A 12,463-nucleotide genomic window follows, 5' to 3' on the forward strand; every position below is an offset into this window, starting at 1 on the left:
CGTAAAAATTGTTCATGAAATTTGTATGCTTATCACTCAATTGATGCCGATGCTGCACTGCACCTGCAAAATACTTAGCGACATGGAAGTAACGTTACGAAATATTGTTCGGTAACTGTGTGGGAAAACTTGGCTTCTCCTCCTAACATCATAGCACAGTGGGTTAATAGTTCAAAAACATCTTACACGCATCTTACAAATTAGTAGCAATATGTTTTCGATAAAAGTGAGGATGTATAGTTAGTATTAAATAAATGAAAGTTGCGCCACGCTCGATGCATGCCAGGAGCATTATCTTGCACAAGGCAGTAACAATATTTTCTGATCATCGCAACTTTCACTTACTGTGCATACAAAGTTACTATAAATTATAGTATTACTATAGATATTCACATTGCAGTTCAATTCATTTTTTCATGCTTAACATTCGCAAATGAAATTTGAATAATCGAAAGTAAATCCGTAGCTACATTACAAACACGTGGATACATTGGAATCGTAACGATACTTCTTTATACATAATCGTATCAGCCTTTATCTTATAGCAAAAATACTTCTAAAATTATTATTGCTATAATATAATTTAACTATCATTCCTATCGCGTACACTATCAAAATTATTCTTTTTTTCTTTGTCGTATCTATCATTATCTTAACATATTTGATATTACTAATCAGCGACAATAATTCATGTGCTAACCGATTCTTTTTATGTAGTATATCGTTATATTTTTAATCAGGAAAACGAGTTTAGATGCGCCATCAGATTCCTAACAAATGATTTTCTCTATAAACTTTAATATAAAATTTACAAAAAACGGAAATAATCGAACCCGCATGGAACCTAATCTAAATTGAAAAAATGAAAAGGCGTTATATGTTACAACCCATATCTTATAATTGTTAATGAATGACGATTACAATTTCTCGTGGTAAAAATAGCGCTCAATATGTGTGGATTTTTAAAGGTATAAGTGGACGTGTGCACACATAATCAGTGCATTTTTTATATCGATACAATACTACTAATATTCGAATGCTCTGTAATCTAAAACGAAGATGTCGAGAAATGAATAAAGGCTGATAATACGTAACGCACAAAGTATGGTAAACAATTGGGGAGACAACGCAATGATTGAACTGCAATAGCAAACTATCGCTGATCTACATTTGTAATTTCTTTTTTTATATGAAGATTTATTAAATCAAATATGATTAATTGTGCCCATCTTTGTCCAATCTTTTTTTTTTCTTTTGACATGAGGTTTTTTTCTTTCTCTTTTTTTCCCATCGTATCAGTTTTTTTTTCTGTGGACATATCATAACAATTTACTTAAAACACCTTAGCTGCGTGATATCGTAATGCGTGTTCATAAATATTTGTAAGTTTTGTGTAAACCATTTAATGAGATATGCACAAAAACTCACAATATCTAATGTCACAGTTCACGTGGCCATACTACTCTGTATTAAGAAAAAACTCTCTCTTTGTACAATAATTATTTAACAATTTGAACAAACGAAATGCGTCGTAAAATATATGTTAAAAACGAAACACTTTAGGATTGAAATATGGCCAAGTGTCGAGGCAGATGAAAGTTTTGAGCACAATGTAATAACATTTCCCGAACAAGCTAATGTATCTAAATATGAATTTATACTATCGAAAAAGTTAATCGATATAATTTAATGAGATTAATAGCATCGCGAATTTACAATCATTTTAATAAAATCATATAGACATATCAGAATGTTAGAACGATCTAATTACATACAATGAACCGTCACTGAAAAATAAGTTTCACATTCATTCAGGAACAGCTAGTGAACATTACTTTTCATCTGATAATTACAATACTATATAAATATTTTATGTCACTAGCATTTCCTAGAGACGTACTATTTTACAACATATGAACCGATTGCCCAAACAGAAAATGAAAATGTAGTAAAAATACTTTGTACTTAACATACGAGAAATCGATTCGCCCAGGAGGGAATAATCATAAAAAAGTGATAAACTCGTAGTATAGATCAGAAGAACTTACCTCAATTCGTAAAATCCCAGTGCAACGTTTTAAAATGGTCAATATGGCATATAGAATCCTCGTCTGTAACTCCTAAAAGTTAGAACAACAATTTTCGAACAAAGGCAATAGCGGAAGCTATTGAAGTTTTGTACAAACCGTACCTAGGTCGTCTGTTAGGTCTATATCCGAAGTATGCGCTACCGCGTATGATTCCTCTAGCTACACCTCGATACCCTCGCGTTCCACGTGGTCCTCTAAAAGTCAAATACGTTTTAACCGCGTTCTAAAGCATTTTATAAACAATTCGTATAAAACTTCGAATTACCTGTTCGTCACTGACAGTCCAGGTCTGTTCGTTCTTTTTGGCATCACTTTGATTGGACGACCTCTGAACATAGATTCGTCCATAGCCATCGCCGTTTGCACGGAATCCCGTTCTGCGAATTCTATGTACGCAAAGCCTTTCGGATGTCCATCGAATTTATTGCACAGTATTGTCACTCTGTTAACGCTACCGCAACCGTGAAAGTGCTGTTCTAGTTCTTCAGCAGTAGCACCATAATCTACCTATGATTTCATATCATTACCATAAGTGTCATTAATCTTTTAAGAGGACAAATTGGAAAACATTTAACTTACATTTCCAACATAAATTGATCTATTATCAACTTCTTTTTTGTCTTCCAGTGACATGTTTAATGGACTTGCTAAAAATATGAAAAACAGCATGTAGTCCACTAATATTAGTTATTATATTATTTATAATATCACTTATTTATACTTACTTATCCCAGGTGGACTACCCATATTCATCTGTTTGTCCACTTCAGACTGTAATTGCTTTAATTTTTCTGCTTCTTCTTCCATTTCTCTGACTCGTGCCTTAATAGCTTCTAATTCCTGCAACAAAGAAGATAAGTAAAGATTCATGTAAAATAAAAATGATCGAAGATTAACAATAAAATAAGTACCGGATCATCGATATTTGCTTCATTTAATTCACGTTTAACACTGTCACACTGCATGATGGCATCGCTGTCCTGACCATTTTCAAGTCCATCTAGACCATCAATGTGATCCGTAGCTAAAAGATCCGATTCAGACATTTCTGCAATATACAGAAAACATTATAAAATACATAAGCCTGCTGGAACAAATATAATGTATAATTATAGAACATAGAAACGACAACGATAAATAAAAACCAGAAATACTTGGGAACTGAAAATGCCGAACGGCACGCTTATGAAAGTGAAACAAAAGCATAAGTTTACTAACAGGAATCTTAATTCTGTAAAGTTACTGCGATTTCTTAAACAATTATAACCTCTACGTACTAAACTTGCTATGCGAATGGTGCCGGTTAAATTAGAATCTCAAGCAAGAATAAAATTTGTGAAAAACAATATTGGCATAACGTGCGACGTAGGAAACGGTACGTCAGTAATGCCCACGATGTAGAGAAAGTATTCATACTTCTGATTGTTAATTATAGTAGAAAATATAACGTACGTGTATACCTTCTGCTGTGTTTACTCTCTAAATTAGTAACTCTCAGCTAAATTTAATAATTGTATTCAGGATCAGCACTTATCCCCGTTCTACAGAATTCAACGAAGTCTAAACGAGTCGCTAAACGAAATTGACGCCTACTACCGGAAACTATACAAATTTAAGGTTTAGATAAATTAGAAGGGCGCCTTAACATCCACTCAGTTTGTGATTGGTCGGAACGAGATAAAAAAGTCAAAAGTCTGTAACAGGATGATATAAATTTTCTCTGTATCTAGAAAATATTCGAAGTGGTACTAACTAATTATAAATAACCATTTAACCTATTAAACATCCCATTTTTTGAGTCTAATAAAATTGCGATAATACATGGACCATGTGGTAGTAGCGCCGGTAGCGCCCGGGTGAGAGTGAAAAGCGGCAATACAACTTTCTGGACCGATTTAAAGAAACCTCAGGTAAATAAGTGCGTATAAAAGACTCAAACTTTGCTACGAATCTTTAATTTATATTTATTGATATTTATTCTTAAGGAACATGATGATTGACCGCTTAAACGAATATCTAGAAACCGTTGGAGGATACGTATTCGATAATGATAAAATCGTGAGTACCTTTCACGAGGTCATCTTTATTCGTAATCATAAACTTGTACCGTAACTTATTCTGTATTAATAATTACACGTTAGCGTGCATCAAACAATACAGGAGAGTGCCCAACAAATGAATTGTTTTGATATAATTTTAGGTAACTTACTGCTGGTTGAGTAAGGAATTGGAGGTTCATGTTAATGTGGCCAAGCAAATATTATGGGAATTCTGGCAGAAGTATAAAGATGACAAAGACTTTGATTGCACTGTGTTATTGATTGGCATTTCGGAAGATGATGGGATGCATGTACAAGTCGTGAGGCAGAAAGATTTGGATGCAGCTAAGAAGAAGTATAGGCAAGTCATATCTGAACATGTTTACAGTATTCAGAAGGTACTCCCAGACATACAATTGCTTGGACTCACTGATAAGGGGGATGTCAAGTACAGTGCAATCAAATGCATTGAAAACAATGTGCGTACCGACGAAGAAGTTCACAAATTATGTTGGGGTGCTGCAGCCAATCAAATACAACCTGTCTCACGAGAGAAGGTACAAGAATGTGATAAAGAAAAGGTAGCAAGTCCAGAGGAAAAGAAACAGGACAAAAAGAAGGGTGCAGATAAGAAAGGATTCAATAATTTATTTGGGAAAACTGTTAATAAGCAGAAGAATCCACCTGCAGCGTCCAGCGCTGATAAAATGGAAATAGAATCTTCTAATCAAACGAAGGAAACGTCAAAGAACACTGCAAAGGTATCAAAGAAAGCTCCACAAAAGGGTGGATTGAGTAGCTTCCTGCAACAGGGCAAAAGCCAAGCAAACGAAGATTCTACTCAGAAGAGTAAGACTGCGGATTTTTCTGAGAATAACAAAGCTACAAATTCTTTTGAGAAGAACCATATTACGAGCCCGAGAAAGGAAGAGAAGATACCGGAAGAAACAGTGAAGAACACGAATAAACCTAAAAATGTTCGTGGCAGAAAACGTAATCGAAGCAAGGAGGTGAACAGCACTGCAAAGAGAAGGAAGCGTATTGCGATTCAGAGTGATTCCAGCGAGTCTGGATCTGATCAAGAAGAAGAAAAAGAAGATGAGTTGCCGCCTTCGCCCGAACGCGTTTCACCTCCAAAGGAACGCTCACCTTCGCCTCCCAAACACAAAGTGGAATTTGGAAAACGCAAGGTTTTAAAACTGGTGGACAAAACGTTTGAAGAGGATGGCTTCCTTGTTACGAAGAAAGTGCATGTTTATGAAAGTTGCTCTGAGGAAGAACCGGAACCGGAACCGGAAGTGAAGCTGAAATCTAAAGCTGACTCGAAAACAAAGAAGAATACTAAACAGACTTCTTTGATGAACTTCTTTAAAAAATCTTAGTCTCTTTAGACACTATCATTGCACGCGAACTACAAGAATAAGAACTGGTAAGAATTACTAATGCAAGTCTTATCTTAAAATCGAAAGTATTTTCTATGAAATTCTCACATGAGATATTAATGCTTATTCTCTCCCCAAATATAGTTATCTGATAAGCTATCAAAAGTGATATCATCTACACGCTAGACCGTGCATATGAGTAATATCTGTTAAAGTGTACAAGTATAAAGTGCCTTACGTTTAAATATAATTTGTTCAATTGTCACAATGTCGCTTTATTTATTTCTAACCGGATTATATTTCCTGTGCGCGATACAGGCATCTGTATGTGACATATGTTCAACTTGTTTGTGCACACGTAAGTGAAGAAACTCTTTCTTTATGTAGCAATTGAATATGAGTGAAATTATATGTCATATATTACAGCGAACGCGGTGCAGATTAACTGCAATGGGAAAGATCTAGTCAACAATGACGTCCTTAATTCTGATTTATTGACTTTAAATCGCCAGCAAAGAGTGCACAAGCTTGTTTTATCGAATAACAATATTACCACCAATTTCCCGAGGAACTTATTAACGAAATTAAAATATTTGAGAAGATTGGATCTGTCGGAGAACGCTATAGAAAGAGTGTATACAGTAATGTTCATCGGCTTGGAAAATCTTGAGGATTTAAATCTTTCTAAGAACAGATTAAGAATTTTCGACGACTCTTTACTAGAAGTGCTTCCGATGCTGATGCACTTAAATCTTAGTCGTAATCAAATGGACTCGATAGAACATATGACGAACAAAAGAATTACGAGGATCACTGAGCTCGATCTTTCGCATAACTCCCTATCCGGCCTGCCTGAAGGATTTCCCAACACGTTACAAAATCTACGTTATTTAGATTTGTCCTTTAACAGAATTCATTATTTATCAAGCGGCAATTTAATGCAGTTCAAATCTTTGGACATACTTTATATAAATAATAACTTACTCACCGAACTGAAAATTCAAACGTTGCCGAACACGTTAATTCAATTGCACTCTGGATATAACGAAATCAGAGAAATGCTTCTCGATATACCTCAACTCGAGGTATTAAATATAGAATACAACAACATTTCTAAAATAGAAAATCTAAAGATTAACAGTATACATCATCTTAATATTAGAGGAAACGCGTTGTCCAATTTTCCAAATATTCTTTTGGAAAACTTGAGAACCTTAGATATATCTAACAATCAACTAACTTCTATTCCCGAAACGATATCTATTAAAAATTTACCATTATTGGAGAAACTTAATATCAGCGAGAATCCTATTAAAAACTTGACGATCTCCACGGAGTTAAAATTGAATTCTTTCATCGCAAGTCACATAAATACGTTGGAATCTATCGATACGGACGTGTTTCGGAATTTACGATCACCGGCTAACGATTGTATCAATCTCACTATATCTAACAACAAGTTATTGACTCTGATTGACGAACACGCTTTCACGACTATGAATTTGTGTTCAGTAAGTTGTACAATTATATGTGAAAATATTCTCTTGGGAATAGTTAAAACATCTTTTCGCTTTTTGTAGTTAGATTTGAGTAATAATCATCTAGTTTTCGTGTCGCAAAAATTGATTGATCACAATGGGATTAAGAAAACGAACAGCATTAATCTACAAGGGAATCCATTTAGATGCAATTGCGAACTACAGTGGATGTTGAATGATTTGGTACCGAGACTTTATTCTAGCCAGCCTGAGCTTTTGGATGACTTGAGGTATAAAATTTAAATCCTAAAATATGTCGAATATAAAATGTGTCTGATCATAATTTTTGTTAAAGATGTACTTGGCCTTCTGCATTATCGAACGTGAGAATGGTGCATTGGTACGGATGGAAAGAGGCGATTTTCTGTAGCAATGCGACGCATTTTAACGAAGATCTCGTGGTGAAAGTCGCCAGCGCAGTAGAGAATGAAACAGTGAAATTCGATTCGAGTACGGGTCTGTTAATCGTCGTAGGATTAGCTACGACTGTGTTAACAATTTTGATAGTGGGAGGCATCGTCTGGACGCAGAGAATAGCCATGAGAAGGCGGAGAGTCAACAGAAAGTTTTAAACTTCCTCCCTTCTTCGTATAGAAATTTATTTGCTTTACACACGTTTCAATTCATCACTTCATTCAACTTTCATTCCGAAAAATCTTTCTTCATTAACTTTTAATTAACAACAATATAAATAACTTGTATCGCTTCGAAATAATTTATACTCCAAGCTTTAGTTATGCAATTCGATATTGAAAATCCTTGATTGTTAAAGGAAATAAATAAGATTTTAATTACAATTTACGTACGGTACACACGCGTCCATTATATAAACATACACACGCCCAGTCATGCCCCGTATAATATTTATATTAAAATAACAAATACGTATTCTTATATAAATTCACACGTATAAATATATCAGCGTTCGTACAATTCAAGACATTATATTATTAATGAAACAGCCGTTTTTCGATGAAAATAGTTAACTAAAATTATTTGAACGTTCTTTCAATATTATCTATTGGAAGGATTTAAGATGTTTGATCTAAATTTTTAGGTATGACATTGATCCCCTTTTGTTATAAGTAGACTACGAATTTTTATGCAGAGTAATTTCAGTTTAGGTAATGAAATTAAAAATAGTACTATGCACTTTTCATATTTTTTTCTACAGCTACAAAAATCCGCAGTCTAATTACAAGTTATGCTCTTAATAAAATCCATCACAATGCAAATTTGTAAACGAACATTCGAGTACGTCAAAATTATGTTATTTTAAGTGTAGACTGACCTAAATATTGAGCTTTGAACTTCGGCGATCATATGTCGTCTATATGCCAATGACTGGACGTTACTTGAGCCGGAGGCTTTTCTCTCAATTCGTTTAAGAAATTACATAGATTTTTGTAATAGCCTGGCTGGCACCAGGTTTCGTTGTGCGTCCCTCCCCTGATCTGGAGATTCTTTTTATACGGACTTCGACAATTCTGGTAAAGACGACTCATCATGTACGGAGGCACTAGCGTGTCCGCCTGACCAGAAATAAATAACGTAGGCACCGTTAGCGACCGCACTTTGTGAATGGACAAATACTATAATATATAATATGTTAGATTCGAATGTAAGAGGTGGAAGATTGATTTCGAGAACTAATTAGCTTACCTTATTTTTATATAGAAAAAGGGGGAGATAGTGTAAACATCTTACTCCAAAAAGGAACGTAGCCATGTCAGGAATACTGGTAAAAGTGTTCTCAAGAATAAGACACCAAATTCTTTGGGAGTTCTCTGGCTTTGCAGCTAAATCGATGGCTACTGCTCCACCTTAATAAACATCTAAACGTTAAGCAACGCTATGGTACCGTTTGACCAAATTAAAGATCTGTACCTAGTGATCTACCGTATACGATTATCTCTTTCGTATTTATATCGTTTCTACTGAACAAATAATCAATTCCAGCACAGGCATCCATGTATAAACCTTCTTCGGATGGTGAACCTTGAGACAAGCCATAGCCCCTGTACTCTAACATCAATATATTACACTGAACAGTATGATACAATCCCACTGCATTTTTGAGCCTGAAATTCCCCGATCTCTACTTGATATTTTGAAGTAAAGGATGCTAAGCGAGATGCTGAAAGCACTGACCTATGCCCTACATTGCCAGCATTGCCATGGAGAAATAATAAAGTAGGCACCTTCTTCGCTCTATCCTCTGGTTGAGGAATATAGAACATGTGTAACATCGTACCATCCCCTGATCTAATATAAATACTCTGATAAGGTAAATTATATATGGAAGGTGCAGGAACATATACCCTAGAATTAGCTGGCCATTCTGGACGATATACAAGTTGATCTTCCCTGTGATACAATATACCTGCAAACAGATCGAGTTATGCGAGGCATTGAGAGCATTAAATACTTTTACAAGGAATTTGTACCTGTCGTAGCAAAACAGAGTAGGAAGAAAGTAAAAATTCCACCGTACAGCCAATAGAGGAGGAAACAGGCGAGAATGTAAGTCCCAAAGAAAGCCCAGCATTTCATAGCTACGCTTCCTAACAGACGGATAGGTTTACTGCGAGCGAGTCGCATACAAAACGACATGGTGCAGCTTCTCCCAAGGATCAACTGTCATTTAGAGCACTCCTGCATCCGCTACGGCATGCATTTTGTAATATTAACACTTTGCGAATTTTGGTACAGATTGTAATCTGCTATTTGTATCAGCGGTTGGTCGACGAACCATGAATTCGAGTTGACAATTAAATGAATTTTGTTCTTCGAATGAATTTATTAAAACGGAGTTTACATGCTGCTCTACTTTAAATGATAATCATGGATTGATATTGCCGCTTCGTGATCGGGCCTAGGTTACAGTTTCGGCGAATGTAAATATTATGCATAAAGTACTACTTTTTTTCCTGTTTGTCACAACAAATAGTTTTTACTTCATAACATTGGTTCCGTGGGAATATATTCGAGTACAACTCGCGCGTTCATAGTAACTTACGGAAGATGGTATCGTGAGTTTATCACGTGTCATTGCGAAGGTCCAATGCTGTATTCTGATTACTGTTAACCAATACTATATAACTAATCATAACTAATACTACCTTAGGTCTTTGTAACTCGGCACGAGTCCCGCAGCACGTACCGAGTTCCTCCACTTTGTTTCACAGTTACCGAGTCCGGTTACTCTCTAAAAAGCTGTTAGAAATAATGGAGAAAATTCTGATCGAGCCACGGGACGGACTCGTGGTGTCATGTTTGTCTAATCTTCTGCAAACGAGTGCCGTGGAGGCACTCGCGACTGGCGATACGTTCAAAGTCGGATTATCAGGTAAACTACTTCTCATTAATCATCATTAATTTCACTTGATTAAACAAGAAATTACACCGTAAGGCGCACGATGTTTCTACATTCGTGTATGTTATTAAAAACTTTTACAACCAATATGTATCTTCAATTTTTACCTAGTCACGTAACGTTGCTTTCTTCAGGAGGATCTTTGGTGAACTTATTGGCAAAGTCTTTACCCAGCATCACGACCGATTGGAGTAGATGGAGATTCTTCTTCTGCGATGAAAGAGTTGTTCCTTTTGATAGCAACGATTCCACGTATGGGGAGTACAAATCGAAGTTCATTGGGAAGGTACCAGTGACTGAAGATCAATTTATAAAGATAGATCCTGATTTATCTGGTAAGATAATGACTGTTTCTGCCAGACAAGGATACCGTTCATATGCTATCGTACTAATTAATTGTTACTTATAGCTGAAGATGCAGCGAAAGATTATATAAAGAAGATGTCTGTGTATTTCCCACCCGATCGAGTTCCATGCTTTGATGTACTACTTCTGGGACTGGGACCAGATGGTCATACTTGTTCTCTATTCCCTGGACACAAAATATTAAACGAATCCAGTTTGTGGGTATGTCCTGTCAATGATTCTCCCAAACCACCTCCATCTAGAATCACCCTTACTCTTCCGGTAATAAACAACGCGAAGAAATGTATATTTGCTGTTATTGGAGCTAGCAAAGCAGATGTTGTCAAGGTGATTATTCGAGTTAAATTTAATTATTAATTTACATGTAGCAGTACAAGACATTGAAAATATTTCATATATCGCAGAGAATTTTACAAGACAGAGAAAATTTACCAGCCGCTCGCGTGCAACCGCAGAACGGAGAGTTATATTGGATTTTAGACAAGGCTGCTGCGGAATTATTAGAGGCAGCTTAAGGAAATTCAGTGAACTTATGACATTCCATACTATCTCGTCCTTGATGCTCAGCAAATCTTTTTGAGCTTACTTTTGTATACACATGCATCCTGCTTGAAATAGCTAATAGAAGAAGATCGGGAGGATTTTTCGTAATTTATTACTTGAAAATGAATATTTGTTTTATTATGCATTTTAATAAGTTTTTGTTGTTTTTTCCACGTTTAAATGTATACAAACATTCCATCGGATGTAAAATACAGTGAAGAGCATTTTTGCATGAAGTCTTTATTTTTTATTTAGTTTATCCAGCAGCTTCGAAAATCGTTGAAAATAAATTTTACATAGGCAATGTTAACATAATGTCATACGTCTCATTACGAAAGTATATTTCAAATAATAATCCTTGAATAGAAAAGGGAAATCTGTAAAAGCGGGAGATCGAACGTTTTACTTTCCTTTTAACGGTATATCGAAATTGACATCCCTTAAGAGACGAATAACGATTGAAAATTTATACGATTACATTTTATTTGCAAGAATAAATATCATGTAGTCAATATAATTCTGTATACAGAAGTAGCTAGCTGCGACTATATGCGATGTAGTAAAGAATTGTATCTATCGTTTGGCAGATCAACAAAGTTCTTTGGTGGTTCACATAAAATTAAAGACACGGATAAATATTAGGTATACAGCAGAAAGTGACTATTTTTTATATGATTCACGTATTTTTGTATATTCTTAATTAGATGGAATTAATATATTATATAGATTGAGGCAGGAATATTGTTTGTGACATGTATACTTAATAGTTAATATATCCACGGTAATTCCGATTCAGTAACCAGTGTCGATTCCTTAGGAACTAAATCTTTTTTTTTACAATAATTTATAAATTACATTTATTTCTTTACAAAAGTCTTACGCGTACATGCATATCGGGCCANAAAACTTTTACATGGAAATTGTAGATCTCGTCGTCCTCTACAAGAAAGATCTGATGCAATTTTCCCGTAGATTCAACGGTTTAGGAGTTATTGGCAAAAAACGAAAATTTCGCAAAATCTGAAGGGGTACCCCTTGGAAAAATCTCGGAAAAGTCGAAAATTTTTTGTTGTTGTTTATAATTAGCAATGTTCTTCCGACGTCTGATTTCTTTTTAAAAAATGCGTTT

The 12,463-nt window shown here is 35.2% G+C and overlaps 5 protein-coding genes across 15 annotated transcripts; 3 read left to right on the top strand and 2 right to left on the bottom strand.

Moving 5' to 3' along the window:
- Positions 1 to 1,287: 1,287 nt before the first annotated feature.
- On the bottom strand, positions 1,288 to 3,668 carry Pabp2 (poly(A) binding protein nuclear 1). Of its 4 annotated transcripts, XM_018036936.2 has the most exons (8): positions 3,543 to 3,668; positions 3,002 to 3,138; positions 2,816 to 2,930; positions 2,670 to 2,737; positions 2,356 to 2,597; positions 2,192 to 2,284; positions 2,049 to 2,111; positions 1,288 to 1,308 (listed from the first exon to the last, which is right to left on the bottom strand). In XM_018036936.2, exons 2-7 carry the CDS (start codon positions 3,134 to 3,136, stop codon positions 2,087 to 2,089), a joined length of 678 nt encoding a protein of 225 aa, XP_017892425.1. In that variant the 5' UTR covers positions 3,137 to 3,138; positions 3,543 to 3,668; the 3' UTR covers positions 1,288 to 1,308; positions 2,049 to 2,086. The 4 variants fall into 4 exon arrangements, with proteins under 4 accessions (XP_017892425.1, XP_017892422.1, XP_017892423.1 ...); XM_018036933.2 differs by having other exon boundaries at positions 1,288 to 2,120; positions 3,543 to 3,667; XM_018036934.2 differs by lacking the exon at positions 1,288 to 1,308 and having other exon boundaries at positions 2,049 to 2,120; positions 3,551 to 3,666.
- Positions 3,669 to 3,800: 132 nt separating this feature from the next.
- Positions 3,801 to 5,776, top strand: LOC108632388 (DNA polymerase delta subunit 3). Of its 5 annotated transcripts, XM_018036923.2 has the most exons (4): positions 3,801 to 4,000; positions 4,076 to 4,193; positions 4,291 to 5,558; positions 5,656 to 5,776. In XM_018036923.2, exons 2-3 carry the CDS (start codon positions 4,080 to 4,082, stop codon positions 5,509 to 5,511), a joined length of 1,335 nt encoding a protein of 444 aa, XP_017892412.1. In that variant the 5' UTR covers positions 3,801 to 4,000; positions 4,076 to 4,079; the 3' UTR covers positions 5,512 to 5,558; positions 5,656 to 5,776. The 5 variants fall into 5 exon arrangements, with proteins under 5 accessions (XP_017892412.1, XP_026675429.1, XP_017892415.1 ...); XM_026819628.1 differs by having other exon boundaries at positions 3,801 to 4,008; positions 4,291 to 5,776; XM_018036926.2 differs by having other exon boundaries at positions 3,801 to 4,008; positions 4,076 to 4,148; positions 4,291 to 5,776.
- On the top strand, positions 5,767 to 7,635 carry LOC108632385 (SLIT and NTRK-like protein 4). Its single transcript, XM_018036918.2, has 4 exons — positions 5,767 to 5,869; positions 5,938 to 7,022; positions 7,092 to 7,279; positions 7,345 to 7,635. Exons 1-4 carry the CDS (start codon positions 5,779 to 5,781, stop codon positions 7,619 to 7,621), a joined length of 1,641 nt encoding a protein of 546 aa, XP_017892407.1. The 5' UTR covers positions 5,767 to 5,778; the 3' UTR covers positions 7,622 to 7,635.
- Bem46 (abhydrolase domain containing 13-like protein Bem46) lies at positions 7,632 to 10,261 on the bottom strand. Of its 4 annotated transcripts, none has more exons than XM_018036930.2 (6): positions 10,172 to 10,261; positions 9,497 to 9,713; positions 9,201 to 9,432; positions 8,937 to 9,130; positions 8,712 to 8,872; positions 7,632 to 8,641 (listed from the first exon to the last, which is right to left on the bottom strand). In XM_018036930.2, the coding sequence occupies exons 2-6, from the start codon at positions 9,660 to 9,662 to the stop codon at positions 8,369 to 8,371; spliced, it is 1,026 nt and encodes a 341-aa protein (XP_017892419.1). In that variant the 5' UTR covers positions 9,663 to 9,713; positions 10,172 to 10,261; the 3' UTR covers positions 7,632 to 8,368. The 4 variants fall into 4 exon arrangements, with proteins under 4 accessions (XP_017892419.1, XP_017892418.1, XP_017892416.1 ...); XM_018036929.2 differs by having other exon boundaries at positions 10,069 to 10,258; XM_018036927.2 differs by having other exon boundaries at positions 9,802 to 10,258.
- Pgls (6-phosphogluconolactonase) lies at positions 10,260 to 12,240 on the top strand. Its single transcript, XM_018036932.2, has 4 exons — positions 10,260 to 10,398; positions 10,560 to 10,760; positions 10,835 to 11,118; positions 11,196 to 12,240. The coding sequence occupies exons 1-4, from the start codon at positions 10,278 to 10,280 to the stop codon at positions 11,304 to 11,306; spliced, it is 717 nt and encodes a 238-aa protein (XP_017892421.1). The 5' UTR covers positions 10,260 to 10,277; the 3' UTR covers positions 11,307 to 12,240.
- Positions 12,241 to 12,463: the final 223 nt, after the last annotated feature.

This window comes from Ceratina calcarata, unplaced genomic scaffold (genome assembly GCF_001652005.2).
Source record: "Ceratina calcarata isolate Rehan_Ccalc_2016 unplaced genomic scaffold, ASM165200v1 scaffold154.2, whole genome shotgun sequence".
Classification (NCBI taxonomy): Eukaryota; Metazoa; Arthropoda; class Insecta; order Hymenoptera; family Apidae; genus Ceratina; species Ceratina calcarata.